At 40.8% G+C, this 27,695-nt stretch overlaps 1 protein-coding gene across 1 annotated transcript in view; it reads right to left on the minus strand.

Annotated features, from left to right (window-relative positions):
* Positions 1 to 12,189: 12,189 nt before the first annotated feature.
* The window catches only part of STIM2 (stromal interaction molecule 2), a 134,173-nt gene continuing 118,667 nt past the window's right edge, over positions 12,190 to 27,695 (minus strand). The window contains exons 9-12 of the mRNA XM_053922454.2: positions 27,438 to 27,538; positions 26,962 to 27,200; positions 17,695 to 17,965; positions 12,190 to 13,840 (exon numbers count right to left, since the gene is read on the minus strand). Of these exons, the coding sequence (XP_053778429.1) occupies positions 13,363 to 13,840; positions 17,695 to 17,965; positions 26,962 to 27,200; positions 27,438 to 27,538 (1,089 nt within the window). The 3' untranslated portion in view covers positions 12,190 to 13,362. The remainder of the gene's footprint in view (positions 13,841 to 17,694; positions 17,966 to 26,961; positions 27,201 to 27,437; positions 27,539 to 27,695) is intronic.

Below are 27,695 nucleotides of genomic sequence, written 5' to 3' on the forward strand. Positions count from 1 at the left end.
CCTCGTGGAGTTCCTCCAACCCCGACATGTCGGGATGTCATCAAGATGACGGCAACCAGCAAGCTTAAATCCTACCTAGGCTGGTCCGAGGTGTCCCTGGCCAAGCTTGTGCCAGAGAAAACTGCAAGGTCCCTGTTTCACACTCAGCAGTCAAGTGGGTCAACCAGAACTCAAAAGACAGGCGCTTCAAAACCCAAAGCACTGAAAGCAAAGAATTAAATCAGTGAAATACTAGTGGGTTGTGCTTGAAGATAAAATGGAATACTTAATATTTGTCTGTCACATACCAAAGCAAATTACACAAAATAACTCACAATGAAATATTTAATTAGCTGCTCTGAAATGGATTTGTTCTCAAACCATTAATCTAATCAACACACACAAGTTCCCTTTCCAGCACTTGCCTTGTTTATGGATGAGGCCGACACACAGCTCACATTTGTCTGCTTATGTGTATGTATATCTCTAAGAGCCTCCCCCTTGTAGTACACACTATTTTCTGCTCCCTTGCCTCCCGTAATTGTGGGTAACATTCATTATCCACAAAATAAAATAAAGAAATTGCTCCAAATGAGAAACATTTGATGTTCCAAAATGCACAGAGAAGGGCTATTTTTCCAACGTGCACTGCAGATGTGGCAGCTGAATGCGTGTGCACACACACACTCTAAATGAACAGCCCACATAATCGTGACAATTATACGTTGCAATATGTTCTGTTTCTACTAATCAACTCAGGAAACCCCAAAGTGGGGGGTAGGGGAAAAGGATTGTTGTTTTGTCCGATTAAATACTGCATCTTATGGGTACTTCCTATTTACTGATAATTTTTACATTATTGAAAAATGCTGTAATAAATTTAGAAACATAATTATATAATTTTTCAGTTGAAGTAATTTAACATTTTGAAGGTGGCTGGAATGAAGAGTATCTGAGAAACTGGTACAATGCTGCCATCTAGAGGACATAATGAAAAATGACAGCCTCTTTCAAAAAATTTTTTCTGATTGCTTTGTTCTAGATTTAAAATAAGCAAAATAGAAGAGTTTGCTGGTATATCTGGTGACAGGAAAGGGAGACTTGAATTCATAAATAATGAGATCTCCATTGTTCTAACATGACTTAGCTCAATTTTGTTTCGCTTCCATGAACCCCTGGGTATTTGGGAGGTTGGAAGCGGGCAGAAATGCTGACCAGGAAGAGAAGTCACAGGCTCGGATGTCCACCAGGCCCCTCCAGAACCTGACCGAATGAGCAGGCTCAGGCTTAGTAATGCCTGGAGTTTTTGTTTGGTTTGTTTAACGAAAGCTGAACATTTGTGTTTGCAACTGTGGAATCTCAAGATATTTTAATTTGGCAACTTTAACACAAATTTAACTGTTTAGTCTGAATAAAATATGTCTGTGGGCCAACTTTGGCTCAAAGAGCACTGGCATGCAAAAAATATATATTACTCGTGACAACTGACCAAACAAGAAAGGAAGGGGCACGTTAGGAGTTCGTTACCACCTTGGAAACTTATACAGTGAGAATTTGTGCCATACCCAGAAATGCCATTGAAGTCAAGCAGGAAGACAAGAATCTCACACGACATTAGCAGAAACTATCCAACTCTCATTCATAGGCTTCTGCGGCATAGGACTTAATGAAATGTGCAGTCTTCTACACGCAAATGCAACGAGCCATTTCCCCCAGCATGTCACACTTGTAAAAGTATCCATACTGCTGAATTATTTGTGTGGTAGGCCAGTCCTTTCTGCTAACCCTGGTTACATCTGAACAATATCCCCCAAGAACTGTGATCCTGGGGATGGAAGAGACAACGGGAACGAAAGGAAGTAGAAGCTCAGTTGGTTGCAGCATCGTCCTGATACACCAGGTTTGTGGGTTTGATCTCCAGTCAGGGCACACACAATAATCCTCCAATAAATACATAACTAAGTGGAACAACAAAATGATCTCTCTCTCTAAAATATTCAATAAATTTTTAAAAGTTTAAAGAAGGAGAAGAAAGCAAGCTTAGGAAAAAAAGGTTAAAAGTAAAGAAAACACAGGCTGAAGAAAAAGAAAGGCTTTTGTTCTGATACTGTTTTCAAATAATTGCAATGAAAAACTTAAAAACCCTAACTATAGAGATCCAAGATGGCGGTGGAGTAGGTGGAAGGTACACTCACCTCCTTCCAGGACCAAACTGGAATTACAACTAAATTATAGAATAATCAGCCTGAATAACCAACTGAAGACTAACTAAAGAGAAGTCATAATCAAGGGCTTATACAAGATGCCACTTCAGGACTGGACGGGCAGTGGGAAACACGAAAAGAGCTGGTCCTGCTCTCACCGGTGGTGGCTGAAATTCTGGAGGAATATGTCAGCTGTCCGGGTTCCCCCTGAGGAATGTGGGGCTCAACCCCAAGCCAGGCTCCCCAGCCCAGAGCACCAGAGCCGGGAAGAGGTGCCCACATAATATCCGGCTGTGAAAATCAGCGGCGATTTTGTCCACCAGGGAGAGAGACACAGGTGTCTGCTGCAGAAATGCTGCGCTCTTTAAGGGTCAACACACAACAAAATTTCGATGGCAGCCACTCACCCTGGGCTCCAGCGGAGGGAGAGTGGAGAGGGCTGGAGTCGCAGGACGAGAGTCTGGGGTTCGTGGCTCTTGGGGGAGAGCTGAAGGGACGGCCGCCAGGATCCCTGTGCTGAGTCCCTCTCCCCACCACAGACACCATCTTTCTTGGGGGAAGCACTGCCCTCCACGTGGCATCAGCCTGTGGGAAAGGAGTAGCCCCACCTCTGGACTCCCTTTCGCCCCACCCTGTGAAGCTTACACCCTGCTGAGGAGTCAGCTGCCTCGGAGGGGTGTAGAGGTCTAGGCAGACTCAGCAGGTGTCAGTGACCAAGTTGTACAGCTTTGGGGTAGGGGCCATTCCCCCCACTTGCCCTGAACCTGAATGGCCCTTCCCTCTCATGGGATAGCCACTAGCCCCACCCTCTGGGCTCCCCACACCTCTGACTCCTGGTGGCTCCACCCAGCCAAGATCCAGGCAAAATCTGGGACAGAGTTGTGTGGCTCCGGGGCAAAGGCCACGCCTCCAACCTTCCAGGATGCCTGACCGTCAGTTCCCCCTCAAGGGATATCCACTAGCCCTATCCTCCCAACTCCCGGGGGGCCCCACCCTGCTGAGCTCAGGCTCCTCCCATCAGAATCTGGACAACTGACGTGTGTGGCTCTGGGACTGGGGCCATTGTTCCCTCCAACACCCAAGCAATGCACAGCCCTCCCTTCACAGGGCCAAATGTTGGTCTTTTGGGGTCAGATACACTCTGCTGGCCTAATCTGATGATTCCCAGAGAGCCCACCCCACCACAAAGGTGTGCAAGCACCCAGCAGCTGGCAGCTAGACTTGGTACACCCTGGGATTCTGATGAGCTGCCTCAGACCCAGCACTGGCACTGAGTTTGAGCCTGTATCAGTCTGCTGAACACCACACTCCCCAACCTGGCAACTCACTGAGAACCCACCTCATGCAACTTGAGTGCCGCCAGAAGGTCCTTCAGTGACTGAGCCTAACTGTCAGGCAGCAGGTGGAGGCAGGTGGAGGCAGGTAGAGGTGGATCTCGGAGTACCTTGTAACTTTTGCTGACCTGCCCAGTGCTGGTAAAAGCCAGCTTTGGTGCACAGCTTGGTCCTTTCCACACACACTCAGGGCCAACAGAGGCAGCCACAAACTGTGGATGCTTTATAGCTCCAAACAGGTTGCCCAGGGCCAGTCACAGGCAGTATCTAACATTGGTGTGCACCAGAGTCCCTCCCAGAGGCCCAGAACCAACACACCCACGGCCAGCTTCAACAACATCAGAGCAGGATCCAATAAGTTTCATAAGCAGCCTATCCACAGGGAGACCTCGGCAGGCACCAAATCCTACTGAGGCAAGCTCTGCACCGTGTGCTCAGCACCCGCGCCGCAGCTCGCACACCTGAGGTTGGGGTTGAGCCTCGCAGTCGGGCAGCCCGAGAGTCAATCCCACACACAGACAGGCCAACACCAATCAAGACTCAGTTACGAACAGAAGTCCCACACAACCCAGACAAGGGGCATTCCTGGAGCAGCAAGTTCCGGTGATCAAGGAAACTGTGCCACCAGACCCCAGCGGACACTGACTACATAAGACCACCCTACCAAGACAGAGAGTCGTAGCAGCTCCACCTAACCACCTGGCAACAAACACAGCCAGCCAGCCAAAATGAGGAGGCGAAGAAACACGCCCCAAATGAAAGAACAGGAGAAATCTCCAGAAAAAAAGCTATTAAGACTCCAAAGTCCATGTTCATAATAGTCCCCCAAAAATAAGGAAATAAGGAAACAGGATTCAGAAGAGGGAGGTAAGTGAAAAAAGGCACTTATTTGTCAAGATGTATAATCTGGCACCTTGTTTTTTCCGGGGGGGAAGCGCCAGGGACCCCTGGAGTTGCCCTTTTGAAGGTAGCACACTGCATGCACCAATGTCCGTGTAGAGAAGCTGAGATAAAAATATGGAGAATCCATAAAACAAACATACATTGGAAATGAAGCAAGAACCCTGGGTTTTGTTAACTGCTGCTCCCAACGGCTCTGCTCCAGTGCTCCTGTCCAGGGATTTTTGGATGACTCTGTCCCTTGTTCCTTCATGTCATTGCTCAAATGCCATCAGCTTAACACTGGTCTCCCCTGAGCACCCAACTGAAAATTGCAACCCACCACTTCACCCGTCACTCCTTCAGCACTTCCTGCTCCCTTCAACAAACACGTGGCACGCTCGGTTTGCTTGTTGTGCCCCTACTGGAACGGAAGCCCCAAGGAGGCAGGGGCCTAGCATCTAGAATGGTTCCCCGTACATTGTAGAAACACAAATAAGTTTAAAATTTATGTCAAGGTCAAGCAAGTGCCCAAGGACACCCCCAATATTCACACACACACACACACACACACACACACACACACACACACACTCCCCTAGAGTGGAGTTTCCAGGGATAGCCAGACATGAGAATTCAGTGTGTCCCTAAGACAGACAGATGTTTCTGTTCACTCAAAATCCACCCCACCCTCTCTTAGCAGTAGGATTGTTTCAGGGCAGCACCATACCCAATAAATACACAAATAAATGCCACAGCATTTCACTTCCGCAGCTTCTCTGGCTGAGGATGACTCCGTGGTGTCGTTCCGGCTGGGGGGCTGAAAAGGAGGCTGCAGTAGTGTCAGCTGGCGCACACCATTTGCTTCCCTACCTTCCCGCCGGCCTGTGACTGTGACGGCAGAGGAGCACTGTTATCTTGCACCGTTTGACAGCTCGGGAAGGTAAGTGGAAAGAGTGCAGGAGCCCAGCCTGTGACCGCATCACAGAGCCCTGGACGGCCTGCCTTCAGACACCCCGTCACAGGAGGGAAAAGGGGCCCCTACTTTTTTGGAGCCACTGCTTTGCTGTGTTATCTGTGACTTGAGGGCAAAATGCCATCCTGTTAAAACCCCCAAGGTCAAAACTGTGCCTCCCACTCTCCCCTCCTTCCTCCAAACCTGGGCCTGGCAAACCACTGCTGGGAACGTTAGGTGTCCTTGGCACCCGCCCAGCCAATGCCATCGGAGATGGTGGTTTATCTAATGGCCCATGAGAGAAGGAAGGACAAACAACACAGAGTGCGAGAGTGAAAGGCCAGCTGCTTCCCTGTGCGTGCCTGAAACATGCTGGATTCTCTCAAATCAATCTAATAAAAAGAAACCCCAGAGGAAGTAGGAAGAGGGGGTGAAATATTGCTCAGATGGAGAGAAGTGCCGAGGTTCTGGAATGCACATTCCCAGGCTGGGGGTGGAATGCACATTGGACGTTTGGAAAATGTAGATTCTGGGTCCCTAGCCTCGAATTAAACAAAAAGGAAACTCCCGAGACAGGACACCACCATGTCAGTTTTGAGAAAGCTCCCCCAGTGCAGCTGCCTCTGGGACGGACCACTGCCGCACGGGTGGCGCCACTGTGGGCACCCTGCTGCGGGTTGAAGTGTGCACCCCAAAATTCACGAAGCTCTCACCCCAGTGTGACTGGATTTGGACCTAGGGCCTCCCAGGTGGTAACCAGATGAACTGGGGTCCTAATCCTATAGCCCTGGGGCATTCTCTCTCTCTGCACACGTACACACAGGAAGAAGACACCAGCACCCAACCATTCCAGCACCCTGACCTCAACTTCCAGCCTCCACAACACGGAGATAGTTCAGCTTCTGCTGCATATGGCCTTTGGTTGCAGGAGCCCTAGCTGATACAAAGCCTCTAACTGAAGGTGGTGACCACCCCACTAACTTTACTCCCCACGGCTCCCCACACTCTATTGTCCCGCTGTGTCTCCTGAAAGACCCTACTCATCCTCAGCCTTCTGTCACCCTCCATTTGTAAAGCAAATTGCTAAATATTTACTGAGTAGCTAATTTAGTGAAGGGGCTAAGGGGAAATTTAAGGATATGTAAGCCAACATGTTTATCCCTCAAGTTGTCTGGAAACAGAAGATATAAAGAGATTCATGTTTCCCACACTTAACCCTTTTAACGATTTCCCATTGATCTCAGGACTCAGTCTAAAATCTTAAGTATCGCCTGCAAGGCACTGCGCCACCTTGCCCCTTTCTCCTGCCCCCTCACACCAACCCAGTCCTTCCCCCCTTGAGCCTCCTCCACACGTGCTGTCACGGCTGCCTCGGCCACTCGGAAGCCTGCTCACCTCCTTGTCCGCTTCCTGTTAATTCTGCAGGATCACGTGCAAATGCCACTTTCTCAGCAAGGCCCCTCCCAACCTTCAAGTTAAATAATCGCACAGCCCCATGAACTTGTCCTTCATAGCACTAATAAGAAGCATGCTTATTTAATTATTTACAGAACTGTCCCACAAGGTGGGTAATGTTGATCTTCATTACTGTTGCATGCCCAGCACTCAGAACATTATATATAGGCTCTCGCTATCTAATCATTGCTAGAGTAAGATCTTACACTACAGAAATCACATTAGTGGCTGGATAGGTAGCCACTGAACGCTGAGCTCAGGAGAGAGGGGACAGCACCGGGGCCAGAGGGGCTGAGAAACTGTTGTACAGAACAAATGCCTCAACAGAGCCTGCAGCGCTCTGGTCCTCCCAGTAGGCCTGTTCAGACCGCACTCCCCATTCAGGGCCCAGCTGAAACCCCGTGGTTCACAAAGACAGCACGCTACTCCATGACACCTTGATCTCACAGAGAGTGCGCCCTTCCTGGAACCTCTGTGTAAGACAATGAAAAAGACAGCATACAATGCTCACTTGTATTGGGTCACAGTCTTGACCTGTTTCCTAGTCATTAAACCTGTGAATGCCCTTAACCACCTGAATCTCGAAGGCAGCAATATTATTCATTCATTCATCAGGCATGTCAGGTATTCAGTTCAAAGTTAGATAAGGCACTTCTGAGTTGAGTTGATTGGCAACCAAGTAAACAGGCTGTTGTAATAGGACATGACCAGTGGGTAATAAACACGAAGTTCTGGACATTCATGGAAGTGGCGCGGCACCCACTTTGGGGGCTTGTATGGAAGTCTCCCTGGAGATGCGCCTGAGTGAAAGGTTCCCAGTGAGTGGCCCAAGAATGGAGAGGACATCCCAGGTGGAAAAAGCAGCCAGTGCCAAGTCAGGGAGGTGGGTGGGAGCCGCCTGGCTGGTTCAGGAAACTGTGTGCAACTCTGAGCCGATGCTTAGGTTATGTCCCTACCGTGACCAACCGCGAGGCTGGAGAAGAAAACAGGGCCCAGAATATCAGTCTTCTGCTAGTCGCTATTAAGTTTCTATTTTATCCTGCAGATGATGAGAAAGGCCTAGAAAGATTTTAATCAGAGAACACCTGTCATGTGGCTAAGAAAGCTCACCAGTGAGGGGATAAGAGGAGGTGAGTGTGGGTTCAGTTGGCTTGTTGAAGGCAGTAAAATGAGGAACGAAGGTGAGGCCCCCGGCAGTAGAGAGAGACGTTAGGTGAGCTGCTCAGGGACTAAATGGACGAGATTCGGTGATCTGACAGTAAGTGCATCCTTTCCCTCCCTACCTCCCCTCCTTCCCCAAGGTCCTATTTTCAGGTTTGTCTTCTTACCTTTACCTTACAGTCAAAGGCACCCCTGGTAGTCACTGTGGCACCCAGGCTTCATTTCATCCCCCCACATCCCCCTTTCAAGTTCTCGTCATCGTACTTTTTGGCTACAGATGCACATCCTGAGTGTTAGCAGAAAGCTTTCTCAAGAAAACAATCAAACCTGAAGAGCTGGTATTTCAAAAAGAAGACATAAAAGCCACATTGTTCCTCTAGAGAGCATTTCTGGTTCCCAAGTGGTTCCCAAGACCCCTCAGTCTCCCCAGCATCCCTGCCAGCGCCCCATGGCCCTGGAACTACAGGTCTATCGTCTTCCGGCAGTTCACTCTCTCATACGTGAAAAATTAGCCCCTGTGGACATTCTAGAACTCAGATGCTTCAAATAAAGACGTTGTACATAGGAAGTAAACACAAGATATTCTTAACAGAACTGCAACACTGGCATGGCTGCTTTTGGAATTAAAGTGTGGCGAGCAAGCAAGAGGAAGAACGATCTTGACCCAGGTAACATTTCCTGAGTCCTGCTTCTACAGGGAACTAGAATCTGCCCAGGCAAACTAGGAAGAAGGTGGAAAGGGGAGGCAGAGGTGCTGCCCTTGCTTTAGGGACTGGAGCTTTGAATGGCTGAGCAACGGGGACTCCCTGGGACGCGCTTGCAGAGCCGCTCTCACCAGGGGGAAGTCAATGCCTGCCCTGTCCTGAGCTCACTGCTCGCTCTCTCACTTGGGGAGGCCGATGAAGACACGGCAACATATCTAGGAAACTGAAACGTCAGGATGGAGAACCTGGCGGTCAAAACTCTTAACTCGTGACGGGACCCTGGGCAGAGTTTGAATCCCTGCACACTGTTACCAAGATCTGGATGTCCCACCTGGCCCACTGCAGACACTGCCACAGAAAGGACCCCTTCAGGGCCATTTCAGAGACCTGTACATATTCCGGTAATCCCAATCACAGCACCCAGCTAAAATCCTGAATCTTGGCTTGAAGCCCACTTGGCACCAATTGATTTAAGACAGGGTGAGGCCTACCCGAGTAAATCAGAAGGGGCATGTCTTTGAACAGAGACGATTCCATTTCAGGGCTGGGGGTCTGGGGCGGAACACAGTCATTTATCAGGACTTACATGGGGCTGCACAAATGCTGTGCTTCTCCCTGGTGAACAACTCATCTCAAAACGAGCACCCTCACAGCTTCCAGTGTTTTGGCTGGAACTCAGGAACGGCAAGCTCATTTGTTACAACTAGACTACTAGTTAGTAGAAGCCCTAAAACTAACTTACCCCTGTACTTGTATGTTTCAGCCACCGCACATCTCTCCACACCGTCAGCAAGTTAGCCCCTTCAAATTATACTTAGTTTAATAAATACTTTGAGCTACATACTCTCCTCATTAGCTCCCATCTCCTCAACATTTGGTTTACATTTCTATCACTGCCCTTATTACAAGGGTTTTTGTTTGCTCTGTCTCTCCTATTAGATAATCGAGTTCCTTTAGGCCACAGGGGTGTCCAACCTTTTGGCGTCTCTGGGCCACACATTAAATACACTGTGACACGTAATCACACACAAAAAATGTCATGTTTGAAGTTCACGATTTTGTTGGGCCGCATTCAGAGCCATCCTGGGCTGCAAACGGCCCATGGGCTGCAGATTGGACACCTCTGCTAGGGCATTAGTCTGTTGCATTAGTCTCTATACCTCCAGAGCTCATCATGATGCTTGTTACATGGTAAGCTATTAAATGTTTGTTGAATGAATTAAGTGGATTCTGTACTGTCTCTTACCTGCAATTTTTGGGGGAGAATCTATTCTCTCATTCAAGACCTAAAAACAGGAGATCAATAATACTAAAACTTAAATCTAGGTTTTCTTTTGATTTTTAAAAATAAAAATGAAGAAATACATATGATTTTTTTAAATAGCTGTTTTAGTTGGTAAATAAAGAATAGAAGAGTTGGAAAGACACTAGGACCCCAAGAACTTAATGGGTAAAAGACATGAATAGATAATCCACTGAAATGAAAAAATGTACCATGAAAACTTTCCCACCACACTAGACATTATTTACCTATGAAATGAGCGAAGTTTTAGCCACATGGTGATTCCTAAAGGACAATGTAAAGCAAAGAGGTGTTCATACACTCCAGTGGTGGGTGAGAGGTAAGCACGGCCACGTGGAGAAGGAACCTTAAAAAGAGCTAACTCCAGGTACGCATGTGAGGCTGTACTGTGTACACAGATACACGCGTACTTATAAACTAAAATATCTTCATGGTTTTCTATACACTTCTAAACATATATACCCTAAGGACGCAAAATGTTGGTTAGAATTTATGTGATATGACTTAGAAGTTAACAACACGGTCCTACCAATTACTAGCTATGACCTTCAGTAAGTTATTAATTTTCTGGGCTCAAGTTTGCCACCACTTAAAAATCACCATTTTAAAAAATGGTGATTGTAAGGTAGGAAAAAAATGTGCCTACCTTACAAGCGTGGTGTGAAGACTGACTGAGAATATACACGAATGGGTTTAGAACAGTGCCTGGCACATGGAGCGCTCCATAAATGTTAAATGCTACTAGTCCACATATCAGAAATTTGGAAACAGCCTAATGATTAATAATAAAAGAATGATTAAAGAGATATGGTTAATCCATACAATGGCATATTATAATCATTAAAACTTTATGAAAAGTGAGAAGTATTTATATTAAATAAAGCATGATATGAAATTAAATATATGGAGTATCAATACATAGAAAATGATCTAGCAGAAAACATACTAAAATATTAAAAGGAATTATTTGGGCAGAATTTGACCTGCTTGTTGTTGTTGTTCTTTATACTTTTCTATCATGAACTGTTTTCTATAGTAAGGAAAACACTGCTTTAAAAAATCAGGAAAACGCCATGGTTTTATGAGGTTAAAATAAAGTAACAAATGGGTCACTTACAAAATCTGTATTAATGCCCAATCCTTCACATGTAAATGATGTAATACAGAAATTATCGTGGCTTTCCAAACAACTATTTTCTGTTGCATTTTCAAATCGCTTTGTACTAATGCCAAGCAAAAATTACAAGAAACACAATGCAGCAAGTATCCCTTGGTTGAATTTGTTTACAAATGTGTGAAGTTTAGCACAAACAATGCGTTCACTGATGTAAGAGGGTGCACACCGTGCTCAGGCCAGCCTCCGCCCCCAACCCCCAGACAAGTTCGAGTGTGCAGGTGGTTCTGGTCCAGAACCCCTTCTAACCTTGAACAAGCAGTAGGCCTTGCTAGCAGCTCTTAGAGCCACGCCTTCTGCCAGCTTCACTCCCCCCCCAAGTGGCTTTTACTTTTTCTATCCAGTAGCTATAAAGTTATCTCATCCCCTCTGCAGCTCGCAAAGGGAAGCACTCCTGTCTGGTTATAAGAGAAAAAAAATAAGGTATTCCATTCACTTGGAAGAAACTTTCCAGAATGCTTTTCAATTCTTCACGCACAATTTCCCCCCTTCATAAACAGCTTTAGAGCCTCTGTTCCTCGATTCCTGACCTTTCATACTATCTTCCCCTGTAATTAGCCCAAAACACTATGTTCATTTCAATTTTTGGCCTTAGAGTACTATTAAAAATATAAATACCCATGTGTATAAATATCATTCAAGACCTTAACAGTACAATCACAATTTACAGGAGACTTCAGGAAACTGTTCATATTCTCAATAAAAGATTTCTTTGGAGCAAATCTCAAAGTAAACTTCTTGTTTATCAATCAGCATTTTTATCTAAATAGGACTGGACTGGATATTATGGATTTTAACCATAATGCTGAAAAACCATTCTTGCTAATATCTACCAGTTGTTCACCCCAACATCCATCCACACTGTACTACCCAGATCATTTATGATTGAATTTTTAAGAGAAGTGTTCTCAGCAGAAACTTCCCAGATGGTAATGTACTTTGGTGCGCTATATGACAATCTCCACAGTAAAAACTACCCTTGTAATAATCTATCAGTTTAATGAACCCCACACTTTACAAATTAATACAACACAATCTAAATGCACCATAAATTTATATTTGTTAATTTTGATATTAGAACATTTAAACATTTCAAACTACATAAAAATATGACAAACAATATAAAATAGAAAGAAATTTGTTGACAACTTACATCGCTAGTTTTTATATTGCAATTAAGCAACAAGATAGCTTACACAGCTCTTCAGAAAACATGTAGTGTTTCAGTGGAGTGTTTACCAACAAAAATCAGCACAGTCCCACACCATAATGTCTCCAATTTATTATCTTTTCCACAGTACAAATTTTTCACAAACCATAAATCCTTTGCAGTTATTCAAAGTCTGTAAACAGGTATCTGAATCCCCACGGCCCCCCACCTCAGTTTAAGCTTGTGAATGTTTTAAGTCCCCCGATCAAGTTTTAACTCTTGCACTTGCGTAAGGAATAAAGAGCCTTCCGTCTTTAAATCACTGCTATTCTGTCACACAGCCTGCAGTGCCGTCAATCACAGTGAAAGCCCTGGGAAGAACAAGACAACGTGACCTTTACAGCAGGACCTGAAACTTTACAATGTTAAATGCATCTAAAGAAGCTTCCCATAATAAAAGCATGGGTTTCCATTTCCAGAAATCAAATCAATTAGAAATTCTAGGTTCTACTTAAAAACCCATTTGATCTAAAAGTGAAAACAGACCCCTATCCAGAGTCACTTTATGAACTTTATACAGTTTCACTTGCAGAGATTTTTTTTCCAGTCAGGAAAACAGTAGTGCAATTAGTTTTATTTTTTTTAAGTTATTTAGTCCAGGATGTAAATAGCTCTGTGGAAAGATAAGAAGATGCTCTGGTAAACAAGAAATTTTTGCAAGCCCATGCTGGCTTACTAGTCCATTAAAGCTTGTAAGTCCATAGTGGCTTTCAACAAAATATATATACATCACTAATAACAAAGCAGAAATAAATAGGCAGAAATGACTGTAAACTGTCTCTTAATAATTTTTCAGTAATAACAGGCTTGACAAATTGATTATATAGTCATTTAAATAAGCAGACAGTAGACAGCTGCCCTTAAGGACATTCCACTATGGCATCCAGTCTGGAAAGCCCCAATGGAGTTACATTCCTAAAATTAAAACAAAAAAAGGGGAGCAGAGGGTGGGAGATAAAAGTATAAAGATGCCACTTGAATGGAATTCCATCAAGTCAGCCAGTTCACTTAGACTTCTTCTTAAAAAGGCTCTTAATTTTTGATGGCTTTTTGCTTTTCTCTCCATTATGGGAAAGGTCATGTGGGATGCTGCTGATCCTGGCAGCGTTTAGGGCTTCCTGCACTGTTTTACTGTAGTTGCCACCCGAGGAACAGGACGTGTGGCGCGCTTTAGGCACCGGGATGCCACTAGAAAGCTGGTTCATGCTACAGGACTTCTCCAAGACGCCGTTGTACACTTTGGTCGTAGGACTGAAGATCATACTCTTCGTCTCTGTCAGACCTCCACAATCAGGAGAACCCCGAGAGAGGTCTGCAATGACGGGCGAATCTCCTCTGGATGAATCCTCTAGGGAGAGCTCATCTTTTGATATCTTTCTAGGAGACAATGTTTGGTATATCTCAAGGCTTGAAGGAGGAGACTGTTTCCTTCCAATGGAAGAATTTAAGGAGTCACATTCTGAAGCTGTGTCTGGCACTTCCCTGGGTAAGATAGAGGCAAAGGTAAAATTTTAAGTCAGTATGTCAAGAGTACTGGCAGACATTCTAACTAAAACAATTTTCAACACATCATCTATCAAAATATCTATCAAAATGTAAATGGGGGAAATGCTAGAAGGATTTGGGAGGGAAGGAAGGTAGGAGGGAGATCTTTAAGAATAGGGATCATGTCTTACTCATTTTTGTACATGCCATGCCTGATATAAATATTGTTCACTATATGAAAAAATCATTAAGAAATTTCAAAGTACAGTCAAGGCCAAAAAAACAGGCAAAAGAAATAAGGTGGGAGAGAAAATAGAGCTGAAGACAGAATAGAAATGCAAGAACACCTAAGATGGTAATCTCCCAGCGAGAAGCAGGACAGGATCTTGTCTCACCTGTTTTGGCAGCTCAAGTTATTAGCAAGTGCATGGCACACAGCAGACTAAATTCATATTTATAGATGGAATGGAGCTGAATGAGCTCTCACCTTGGGTGACCTAGGATTACTGTAATTATCCATGGTGCTATGTATGTTTTACTTTTGACATACATATTAACATATCCATAGTAATGCTGGATTTTAGATATATATTCGATTTTTTCATGTATTTAGTCATTTCTATGTACCCACACATGTATATGAAGATTGTCTTTATTACACTACAAGCTCTCAGAATGTACAAAATCACTTGGGCAAATAAAGACTTAAAAATGCTTTCATATAATGTACCTACATGTACTGCACAATATTCAATTGCTTTTACAATCTGAAAATGGCTAGTGCTAACAGAGGGTGAGAGGCAGTTCAGATAGGGAAAAAATGACTCAAAAATCTATCATTAATAGGGACTTTTCTGCTAGGCTTCTTTTTGGAGTAGATGTCCATTAATTCAATAGTATACAACAAGTTCTGTCCAGAAGGTATCCAGCCATGTACTATGAAAAACAGAGACATTTATTGAAGAAGAGACAGGATACAAGAAACATTGTACATAGCACGATGACACCTCAGTGCCCTTTAAAGTAGACAGGCACCTTGGGACCTCATACAGTTCTCCCAATCACCATCAGCTGCCCTGTCCTATTTTCCTGAATCTCATCGATGGTCTGAAATCTCTTCCCTTTCAAAGGTGATTCTAGTTTTGGGAAAAGCCCTAAGTGGCAGGGCACCAAATCTGGGCTGAGTCACCTGGGTGATCTGATGTTTTGCCAAAAAACTGCATGAGATGTGATACATGAGAAGGTGTGTTGTCGTGATAAAGCTGCCAATCACCAGTTGCCCATAGCTGCAGCCTTCTGATTCATTCAAATAGTTTCCAGGGAGGACCGTTCAAGCTTAATGCAACATCGGATGCAGATTCATTGCTCTACTTGCCCAGTCATTTTGAATGCGACATCTGCACAGTATACATGCTCCTTCAAGGGCACCTACCACTGACTAGTACAGTGAAGTCGTCATTGTTCACACATGTGCATTCCAGTCCACTCTCCTTGGCTGCCAAGTTACATTGATATTGCAAATCATTTTCATTAAATTGACAATGACTAGACTTTTTCCAGACAGACCTCATGTATATCATTGTTCCCTGAAGCTGTTCTAGCTTCCAGAGCCAGAAACTGATTAGTTACTATTTTATTAATTTAACTTCTTTTGCTACATGGTTTGGCTGCTCTGTGTGAAATTCTAAAGTAGGTTGAAAATATTTCAAACACTAGTCTGGAAGTTCTAAATAACGTGTGAAAAGAATATCGATTTACATTAGGAAAACTGTCCTGCTCACTAATCTGCCATACAATAGTGGGCAAATCACTTAATTTAACCAGGCCTTAATTTTCCTGTAAAAGTTAAGAGAACTCTATTACTCTGTATCAGTATTTCTAGTTCTAACATTCTAATTACAAAACAAATAATCTAAAGTGCTGCATCTTCTGCCTAACTACTCAGATCTGGAGAGCAGGCAAGGTGCGCCCGAAAATCTCCCATGTTTTCTAGAGCATATATTCTTTGGTATGTTGAATTTAACTATGTGTAACATTTATGTTATTTTTCTATTTCCTTCTTACCCACAGTGATGTGTAGCTGAACTCATGTAAGTTGAATGCAGGTATAACGAGACAACTCGGGTGAGGTTTAAATAAGCATCTACGTGCATAATGCATAGGACACAAAACATCGGTAAACAATAAATTTTATTATTTTGTAAGCTTCTTGTGCTTCAACACTTAGAAGACTGAAACAGAGAAGAGGAAGAGTTTTCTGACTCCAAATTCTTCCCATATTTCTGAGCTAGCTATGAACTTGTGACATGAAGACCTGAATGTGAAATGAGACCTGAAAACTTCCATCAACTCAAAAAATTCTACTGGGAAGCAGAGCTCTGGAATTTTCCTACTAACTTCCATAAGCCACACAAAATTAGTTTTGCCAGTAAAGCCATCTTGTTGGTGACTACAGTTTATTGCAAAGGTTACATAAAATAGCTAATCATAAAGTACTGAACAAGCAAAGCTGCCTCAAATTCTCCAATTGCAATGAGAATACAAAACGTGGACTACCATTTTAGAAATATGCTATAATTATGATCACTTGCTGATCATAAAATTTACTTTCGCTAGAAGATGAAAGAATTATGAATGTAAAAAAAATTACTTGATGATGACACTGACTAAAGAATCACATGACACAGAGCTACAGGAACATGGAGAGGATCCAGCCCATTTCACCCAGTTTTGTTTCTCATATGAGGACAGTAAGACTTTGGGGCAACATAGGTATTAAGTGGCAAAATCAGAAACTAACACCAGTCTTTCTGTCAGTACCACACTGTTTCAAAGGAGGACAGTGGTTTAGAAAGATCCTCCATAGCAACAAGTCTCATGGAGAACTGGGGTCCTTCAGCTGGGCTAGAATACCCTGCTACCATACCCGTTTTATAGGAAAAAAATTAGTATGAATATAAATTCCTCCTTTAAGTTCCCCACATTTTCTTAAACCTTTGGTATCTGATACTTATTGTTTACTAGCAAGTATCAGCACATAACAATAAATCATTAATTGACAACAAATATTTTAAAAACTCATATTTAATGTTTCTTTATGCTTAAATATATTTAAGCTTGTGCCTTTATACGAGAGCGTATTTTACATATAAAACTGTTCATGAGACAAGTTTAAGTTTGGAGACTTGAATCAACTGTATGCTATGGACTCTTCTAAAAGTTGTATCTCAAACTATCTACCTATGTCTGTAGTGAGCAGAATTCTAACATGGTCCCCAAATTCCCAGCCCTGGTACACGGACATGTTCTCCCAGGTAGTTAGTCAAACACTAACCTAAAAGAGATTTTGCAGATGTAATTAAGGCACCGAACCAGTCTACCTTAATAGAGATTACTATCCAGATGAGCCTAGAGATCAGATATAGAGGAAGTCAGAGATTCAAAGCAAAGGAAAGATTTGACAGAAGGGAAATTTTCTGTTACTGACTCTAAAGATGGAAGTCACACGTAGCAAGGAATAGTGAGCAGCCTCTAAGAACTGAGAGCAGCCCCCGGCTGAAAGCAAGCATGGGAACCTGGACCTTGGTGATATAGCTCCAAGGAACTGAATTCTTCCACAGCCACCTGAGCGTTAAAGAGGCTCAAAGGCTGCAGATAAGAGCAAAGCTCAGCCAATACCTTGATTTTAGCCTTGTCAGACCCTGGGCAGAAAGCCCAGCCATACCATGCTAGGACTCTGGTATACAGAACTGAGTACTAAAAACTGGGTGTTGCACGCCACTCCTACCCACCCCACTCCCACCTCAAACACACCCAGTCAACAGATACTATAGTTCATTCACTGCCAATACCATTGCTTTTCAGCAGAGAAGTAAATGGCCTCCTCCTCCTCATCACTTCGATAAAGAACAGGGCAGCTGGACACTGAGAGGATATCTGGATCGGAAGTCAACGAGTGCTGTGTGAGCTGAGGGAGGTGGGCATGCCGAGTGTGTGACGGGTGAGGAGTATGTGCAGGGAGCTGAGCACGCGGGGACTGCGGTGAGGCCGGCACAATGCTGCGACGAGAGCGACACAAGCTACTGCTTCTGCCTAATGATCCAGCAGGTTTAGCCATGGTCCCTGAAAACCAAACATAAATAAACAGAACAGCTCATAAACTCCAATGCTCCTTTATACGCATTAAAAGACGCACAAGATAACTGATGCTACTAATACATAACTACTTAATCTACCTTTACTGAAGTAAGCAACTGAACCGTTACCATCCTCCATCACCTTCACTGCTCCTCAGGAAAATTAAGAAGTAAAAAATAAAATATAACAAAAATTAAAGCAGGTCTAAAATTAAACAGAAATGAATATAAACAAATGAGGCTTTAATACAAAATCTGACACTGCTAACCAAGACTTAAAAATTTACCCAAGATAACAAATCATTAAGATTAAAATCAATTTATATGAAATCTGTACTTTGTTACAAAATAAACTTTAACATTAAAAGAAGAAAATTATCAGTAAAAAATAGGTTGGATTTGTCAATGGATATTTCTTGAGATAGTGAAACTGGTTTTAATTTCGGGAAGTTTTAAATCAAGGATCATTGAAATACACAGTCACAGCTCCTTAGGCAGAGTGAGACCCAAACTTGTTTCTTGAGCACTGGTCATTGTAGAACTAACTAGAAGCCTTAGGTTGTCTTTGTTCTGCTACTAGTCTAAGTCTAGACTCAAGCACACCAACTTCCCTTAATGTTATTATCTCCACTGAATGGTCCTTCCACTTCTTTGCTTTCACTGAAGCACAGCTCTCCTAAGAACAAGGTTCTCAAGCTGAAGCTGTTCGTTCTTGTGTGTCCCACGTACTGCAGCATCGGAATGTCAGGCCAGCGGCCTCCTCTCTAGCCTGCACTGTCTGCAACCCTCACTCCTACACTCCTGTATAAAATGTGCTCCTGCTGCGCGAATATTCCATCTGCACTAAACTAGTCACCTCCTGGTCACGCTCCTACCAATTCATCCAACTTTTCATCAACTTGAGCAATCTCATTTGTAACACACAACCGACACCTTAACTTAATTATGGTTTGCACCTCTTCTCACCAGACATTTACTTCTATTCTACTCCACCACCCACTCTTATGCCTTGTCTCATCATTCAAAATTACTCCATTTTTGAAATTATAAATCAAGACATTAGACAAACATTTTCTGGTCACGTTTCTACCTTTCTAGTTCACATTCTATGTTCCTTCCATTTATCTGTCCCATTCTCTGCCCCAAGCACAAGGACCTTACTCTGTTGGCTACCCCTTCTGTTGCATTTATTTTCATCTTCTCCCTTTTTATTTCCCATAACCACTTAAAAATCAATGATAAAAAAACCCCTAAAACAATACATATATAATAGCAACCAAAAACCTCCTCCACTCTCAGACATCTTTTTAGTGGACATATATCTCTTCCTTTCATGAAATAGAATTATCTGTTTTCTCCACTAAAAAAGATCTTTTAAATTATCTAAAACAAGAATTATTTACGTTCTCCACTCATTCATCTTCACTCATTCATCAAAGAAATTACAAAGTGCTTATCTACAACTTCGCTGCAACTATTCTCAACAAAGTCATTCTCATGACTTACTTGTTTAATTCTATGAACATCTCAATCCTTCTTTGATCAGCACACTTGACATTATTTTTATTGTTTACTGTTTATTCTATTACAGGTGTCCCAATTTTTTCCCTTTTGCTCCCCTTCACCCAGCACACCCCTCTAGCTCACAGTCAATCCCCTCTCCATTGTCCATGTCCATGAGTCATTCATACACGTTCTTTGACTAGTCCCTCCCCTTTCTTCCACCATTGCCCACTCCCTCCTCCTCTCCTATAGCTATCAGTCTGTTCCATGTTTCCATGTCTCTGGTTCTATTTTTCTCATTATTTTGTTCATTAGATTCCAGTTTTAAGTGAGGTCATATGGTATTCATCTTTCACCGACTGGCTTATTCCAATTCGAATAATAGTCTCCAGTTCCATCCATGTTGTTGCAAACGGTAGGAGTTCCTTCTATCCTTCTGCTGTGTACTATTCCATTGTGTAAATGTACCACAGCTTTTTCATCCACTCATCTGCTGATGGACACCTGGGCTGTTCCCAACACTTAGCTATTGTAAATAGCGCTGCTATCAACATAAGGGTGCATAAGTTCATTTGAATTGGTGTTTCAAGATTCTTAGGGTATATTCCCAGCAGTGGAATCTCTGGGTCATACGGAAGTTTCATCTTTAAATTTTTTGAAGAAATTTCATACTGTTTTCCACAGTGGCTGCACCAGTCTATATCGCCATTGACACTGATGGTTACTTTGTCCTTTCCTTGACTTCTCTAACCACATTCTCACCTTTTCCTTTACCTGTCCCTTAACTGCTGGACTTCTTCAAAGTCCTGTCTTGTTCTATTCTTGTTCCACTTATTCTTTTTGAGAAATGTAATCCAATAACAAATATAACAAAAATGAGAATCAGGAAATAGGTCACATTAAGAAATTGCTTACAACTGTACAATCTTTTTCCAAAAATTTTCTTCTTATATAGGTTGTCATGTCTTTGCCTGAAAAAATGTATAAACTCTTATATTAGAATTATATACACTTGGGAGTTGAGGGTCCTTCTTCCTTGCCGTCTGAAGAGGCCTCAACAGCGCTGCATACAGTTATGACACCCCAGAACTCATAGAGTTAGAAAACAGTGCACCCTGACCTTGCCACAACACGTTGAGTCTGTTATTAATTCCCAGTGAAGGCAGGCATCCACCCCATTTGGGATTTATAAGAGCAGGTAAGTAAAATATTGAAGTTCACTATATAGCAATTCATTTTTGAGATAATTTTCATTCTACTGTCAATAGTTATATAAAGAGCATAGCAATTAAATATGAGTTTATTTTGCAAACTGTATTTTCTTATGGCAGACAAGATAAAATTCTGTTTTATAATTAACGGTAGGAGTTAATTCCCCTTGCCACCACCAAGCAAAAATAGTAAGTAATATGTGGACCTGTTTCTAGCAATATGGTAGTCAAAGGTTATCTGGCCAGCATTTCCCAACCCTCAACAATGCATTTTAAATACTCTCAGACACTTCAATATGATGAAGAAAATATAATAATAGCTCTAAATGTACACTTGAGTTTACAAGGAAGAAGAAAAAATTGTCAAGACGCCAAAAGAGAAAGAATAAGAGGAAGAACGACCAGGCCTGTGAGTGGCGGTGGAGCTGCTGTGGTTCTCAGTCTCAGTCATCAAAGCATTTGGGGATACTTTAATTTGGAGACACAAAAGACATCACGAGCCTAGGTATAGGAATTGTGAGTGTTCTGGATAAGAGCTTGGGCCTTGATGGGCTACATTCCTTACTGAAAGCATATTATTTTTAATCTCTTTGAAATAGCTCAGTAAAGAACTATAAAACAGGAGAAGGCAATAGTTAAAGTGCCTTCCTTCTTAAAGGAAAATTCATAGCCATAAAATCGTATGTTAAGTAAAAAAGAACTAAAACTTCATAAGCTAGTTGTCTAAATATTAAACCAAATTAAAAAGTTCTAATAAAGAAAATAAAAGACCAGAAATAGAGAATATTAAAAAATCCGATAGCTAGATCTTTGAGGAATGAAAGAGTGAAATAAAATAGACAAATTATGCCAGATTAATCAAGGGAAGGCAAATGAAGAGGTTTAATGATATAAGTGAGATTTTTAAAATCATATAAAATACTATGGACAACTTTAAGTCAACAAATTTTAAAACTCATATAAATAAACAAAATTTTAGAAACATAATATTTTTAAATATTTTGTTTACTTATTTTTAGAGAGAGGGGAAGGGAGGAAGAGAGGGAAAGAAACATCAATGTGTGGTTGCCTTATACACCCCCTACTGGGGACCTGGCCTGCAACCCAGGCATATGTCCTGATTGGGAATCGAAACAGTGACCCTTTGGTTTGCAAGCCAATACTCAATCCACTGAGCCACACCAACCAGGGATAGAAACACATAACTAACAAAACTGGACTTTCACCCATTATAAGAAGCTAAATCAATAGTTGAAAATCTGTTCCCTTCCTCCCTGCCAAAACACACACAACACGTACACCCCAAGGTCAATTTATGGGCAATTTCTTCAAAATCCTCCAAGAACTAATAATCCATATCTTACACTATTTCAGAGTATAGAATAAAAATTCAAAACATTTATTGGGTATTATTATGGACCAGGGTCTATTTTAAGTATTTGACAGATATTATTTTAATTAAATTACATAAGGTGAGTTATATTTTATAGAGACTCAGAGAAAGTACCTCCCCAAAAGTTATACAAATAAAAGATAGTGACTGTTTCATGGGATACTCACAACACTTGACAACATGAACCTATAAGGTGGAGAGGGGTGCAATCATATAAATGGTGGAGTAAGGATTCAAATCTAAGCAATCTTGTTCCAGGGCCCACATCCTGAACCACTACATTATTCAGCCTCTATTTAAGAGTAGGAGAGAATGGAATGGAGAAATAGGAGTATTCCTTGACTTAGTTTGTGATGCTAGTCATAACCTTGGTACCAAAATAAAGAGTGTGGGAAAGGAAAACTATTGGCTAACCTAATGTATGATTAAAGATGCAAAAACCCCAAATAAAATAATATAGCAAACCAAATCCAAGTTATTATAAAAACAGTACATTGTGACAAAAATTTTCAGTGACATTTAAAAGAATTTATTATAAATTTTTGTCACAATGTACTGTTTTTATAATAACTTGGATTTGGTTTGCTATATTATTTTATTTGGCGTTTGTGCATCTTTAAATAAACAGGTTAAAATTGAACAGAAAAAAGAAAAAATAAAGTAAGTGACAAATTCAAATAATGCAGAAAAATAAGTTGGTAAAATTTAATGTCAATTGATTTAAAAGAAAAATCACTCTTAGCAAAATAGGAATTAAAATTAATTTTTTAACTTAAAAGCAATCTACCAAAACTGTAAAGCCAAAAAAAAAAAATCACACTTTATGATGAAATATTGGAAGGATTCTCTTTAAAGTCAAATTGGTAATAACTATTGCCTGCAATCACCACTTCTGTTCAGCAGTGTACTGGAGGCCTCAGATGGAACAATGAGGGTGGAAAGCCGTAAGGCTTGGGGAGTGGGGGGCTGCAGGGGGGGTCATTGTTATTGTCTACACAAAAAAAAATCCAAAAGACTCTCATAAGAGAACTCTCATAAGTATCTAGAAATTAATCTTTAAAAAAAGATGCAAGAACAGAGAAAATTATAAACTTTACTTAAAGATATAAAAGTAGGTCTCAAATAGAAATTGTAAATAACATTTATCCCCCTGAAAAATCAATAATTTCAAAGAAATTCCAGTAAAAGCCCAACAGAATTTTCATAGAATTTCATAAGCTGATCATAAAATGGCCAAGGGCAGCAATTCTGAATTTGAATAATAAATGAAGCTTTCGACCCACCAAACCTCAATACTTACTATGAAGCTATAAATAGCAACTAAAGCAGAATGAGACCAATGACAGAAAATAGAGAGCCTGGAAGCATTCATGTATCTGTGGAGAGAAGTGGTAAGAAATGAGTCTGGACAACTCTTTGTCTAGACATCAGTATATTTAGAGTCCTGCCTCACAATATAAACAAAAATAACTTCCAGGTAAGTTAAAAGATTAAGGGATGAAAGCAAAACTTAAACTTTTAAGACAGCAAACAATAATCTATCATCTTCTGAAAAAGACATAAAAAGTACAAATCATATTCATAAATTTGTCATTAAGTTTTTTTAACTCATATGATTAAAAAAGAAAACACAGCACAGTAAAAGAAAAACCAAAGCCAAGGAGAAGATACCTTCAACCCAGAGAATAATCAGGAAACATTTTTAAAGACTCTTCCAGATCAGTAAGAAACCTTGGAGGGAATTCTAAAGCAGGTACAAGCAACTCCGGAAGAAATCTGAGCAAATGCCAATAAATGATATGGTACTCAATCGCGGTCATCATCAAGGACATAAAAATTTTAATAACAGTAAGGTATCAGGTAACACCCATTCCAGTTACAAAACAAGTCAGAGCACTCCAAGTACTGGTAAGGATGTAAGAAGGCAGGCACTCATATGTGGACAGAACCACTTTGAGAGCAACTTGGCAATGACTAACAAGGGGTGCCCTCCCAACAAATCCGTTTCTAGATGTCCACCCAGAGAAACTCTCAAAGCTGTGCTCATGGAGATAAAGATGGTCATTATGGTATTATTTTATAAGGACAAAGAAGTAGAAAGAACCTATCTTAGTAGAAAAAGGGATAAACTGTGGTTTATTATTACAATAAATGCCTATGGTTAACTCATATTAAACAATTACTGTGAATTTAATTAATCTATATATAAATATGGAGAATTTCTAAAATATACTTTTGAGCAAAAAAGAGTTGCAAAACAGTAATAATATCTATGTAAACTTTACATAAATAACAATTATATTTATTGCTTATGGATATACCTGCATGTAATAAAAGTACAACAGGCTTTAGAATGATAAACAAATTTCACAGAGTAGGAAAGGGAGGTGACCTGGTTCAGCTATAGCTGTAATGGTTTATTTTAATAAAAAGAGATGAACAAAGGAAAATGTTAACATCTGTCTTTGCCCTGGCAAAGCGGCTCGGTTGGAGCGTCTTTCCGTACTCCAAAAGGATGCAGGCTAGTCCTGGGTCAGGGTGCATATGGGAGGCAACCAATGGATGTTTCTCTCTCATATCGATGTTTGTCTGTTTCTGTCCCTCTCAAATCAAGCAATCAATCAATAAATAAAATAAACCCCCTTTAAAAAAAAAAGAAAAAATCTACTTATTTTTGTCATAGGTGAGCATATTATTTTTAGGAATATCTAAAAGGCTTTGGAATGAGAAATTTTAAATAAATTGTTACTACATTCCTACTGTGAATTTTTAGCAGTACTGTAAAAGTATCAATAGGAAAACAAACTATCATCTGCTCCCCTACCCACACAGGGCTAACCTTTGACTGTATCTTCTGTCTTTTCGCTTCAAATAATTAAACACACAATATTATGCTATGCATGTATAGTTTTACAATCTTATTGTGCTCTTAACATACCACAGGTATGGTTCCTCATCTTTATTTCACACTTATACAATATACATACCCGTGGTACAAATTTAAAACTGCTCAGGAGAGTATATAATGAAGAGCCTTCATCCTGCTTTAGACCCTCATCCTACTGCCAAGAACTCTCAATTATCAGGTCAGGAATCCTGCCTTTACAGCTCAGTGAGTGGAGCATCACTGTTGTGCCACTGGGTGGAGGCAGAGCTCTCAAAGTATAATCTTTGGCTTGAGTTATTTTCCCAAGATAATATGTTTGATCACAGCATTTCTAAAACAACCTATTAAATTTAAAATCAACTCTTAAACTTTTTAGTATGTAAAAGTTCAAATTTCTATATCACAATCACCGAAAACTTAAGAGAATTATTCACATTTAATGTTAAGTGTTTTAATGTACACATATAAAACATCTCCACCCCCCCCCAAAAGAAGTACTTAACAAACAAAAGGCAAAGAAAAAACCTGGTTAGTTTAGGGAATACATTTTCATGCATACTTCTGGTATTGCATAATTATGTATTCTAAGGAGGACCTGCAACTTTAAAAAGCTACAGTTTTCAAATAACATTATATACCTATGAATCCGTGTTGCATTTGGCAAGCTTAGGGTATACAATTCAAATAAACACAATATTCAAACAGCAGAGCTGGTTCAGACCTAGATAAAAAACTATCTTACATATAAATATCACTATCTTGCAGCATAGGGCCAGTAACCTGAGCGAGGTCACACACTCTCAGTATTCATTGCATTTACTATCTGTCCTCTCTTCCTTTCTCTTGCAAGAGTTTAGGGCCTCCCCAATCTGCCCGCATTATCTGCCTGTCATTAAACCACAGAAATAAACATAAGCACAAAGTCACTGACTATTTATTTGAAAATTTAGAGCTTTCTTTCATAAGATTGTTTTAAAAACTAGAACCTCTTTCTAAATCATAGCTTCAGAAAAGTTGTAACAATTGAATAGAAAAACTCAAACTGGCGAATGCTCATATATCATGATTTGTCTCAAAGGCTAAAATCTCCATGTAAATCTTCAATCAATCAATGATTAACTTCTACTCTCCATTCTTTGGACTCCTGTTCTACACTGTTTCAAAAAAGTCAGAAATATTGGGAAACACATCAGGCAGGCTAATAATAAAGCTAAAGAATTTTTCAAATGATTCCTAATACACGAAATGCACCACTTCAAATTCAAAATCTCTAACTTTGCAAAAAGTCCAATATTTATTAATAAATTCTAAAATTAATAAAATTTAAAATATTTAAATTTTGCTTTCCTACCAAAATGTACTCTTTACCATGTAAAAAATTTCAAAGACTAGAGCACAACAAAGGAATTGTACATGTTAAAACCACCTTTGGGAGGAGCTCCACTTTCTAACAACAAAAAGATATGTAAGGTTTTCTAAACATAAACACAGTTTAACTTTGTACAAAGGCAAAGTGTTCAGTGCTTATGAGTTAATATTCTTTCAATAAAAGGACAGAATCGGAAAAGCAAAACAAAATACTAAAAAACTTTCCTATTGTGAAAATCAACTCAATTTAACACAAATCACAGACTGGCTCAAAGTCACACAACACAGTTGGTTAGTGGCAGAGCTAGGATTGGAACTCAGATTTCCAAGATCTTCCCCTAATTTTTACTTCCTACTGTAGATTAAGCTGCTATTTGAAAGAATATTCCCCCTCAAAGCTCAGCACTTCATTCATACAAATGATTCAGTATGTATGATGTATTTCACACACACACAGCCCTCATATAGTATTATCAAATAGTAAATACAAATTGACAAAGAGAAAATAAAGAATGAACACAATTTTTATCATAGACTTCAAAGTAAATGCTTCACAAATGGCATGATATAAAGTTACTTTAAAAACTGTACCAACTCTCTTTTTTGAACTCATTACTCACCAGGAAACTGTGACACTATTGGGGGTGTATCTTCATCCAAGTCATCAACTCCTCCAGCAATTGGATAGGGTGGAATGGAGACTCTGGGCATCACCACCCAGCTGTGATCAGAGTAAAGGGAAGAGGTCAGGCTGGGCAGTCCCGAGTTATGGGCTATTTGAAAGCCACAGATCTTCTCAATCTGTTGCCAGCGAAAAAGTCGTTCTCGTAAACAAGTTGTCAACTCAGAAAGAGCTTTCCTGAAAAAGTCAAGGAATTATTTGAAACAGTCTTTAATATGGCACTGAAAAAAGGCAACTACATGAACAGACCATGGCAATTAGTTAATTTCAAGAAGAAATTACGCACTCTCAGAATTGGTATAAATTATGTGATTATACATACATGATCAAATGACAAATTAAAATACAAGTTGTCTACAAATGACCTATTTCAACACAGTGAAAATAAACAAATAGCTAAAATAACAGTCTTACTTTGCCTCCAGAATTTTGTGGTCTACCTCATCTAAGGAGGAGCTATGTGCAACATGCAGAGTTCCAAAGACTGTGCTTCTCTTCTTCTTAATTTTCTCTGCCTAGAAACCAAAGGAGAGAAAAATAAGGGTTATTTTCAGAAAAAACACACATGCTAATGAAGTTTATTTTGTTTTGAATACATTAATAATCAAAAAATCGGTAAAAAATTATTATCCAATATATAGCCCTGTTTTCCTAAAACAAAAAGAAAATAGA

This window comes from Desmodus rotundus, chromosome 4 (genome assembly GCF_022682495.2).
Source record: "Desmodus rotundus isolate HL8 chromosome 4, HLdesRot8A.1, whole genome shotgun sequence".
Lineage (NCBI taxonomy): Eukaryota > Metazoa > Chordata > Mammalia > Chiroptera > Phyllostomidae > Desmodus > Desmodus rotundus.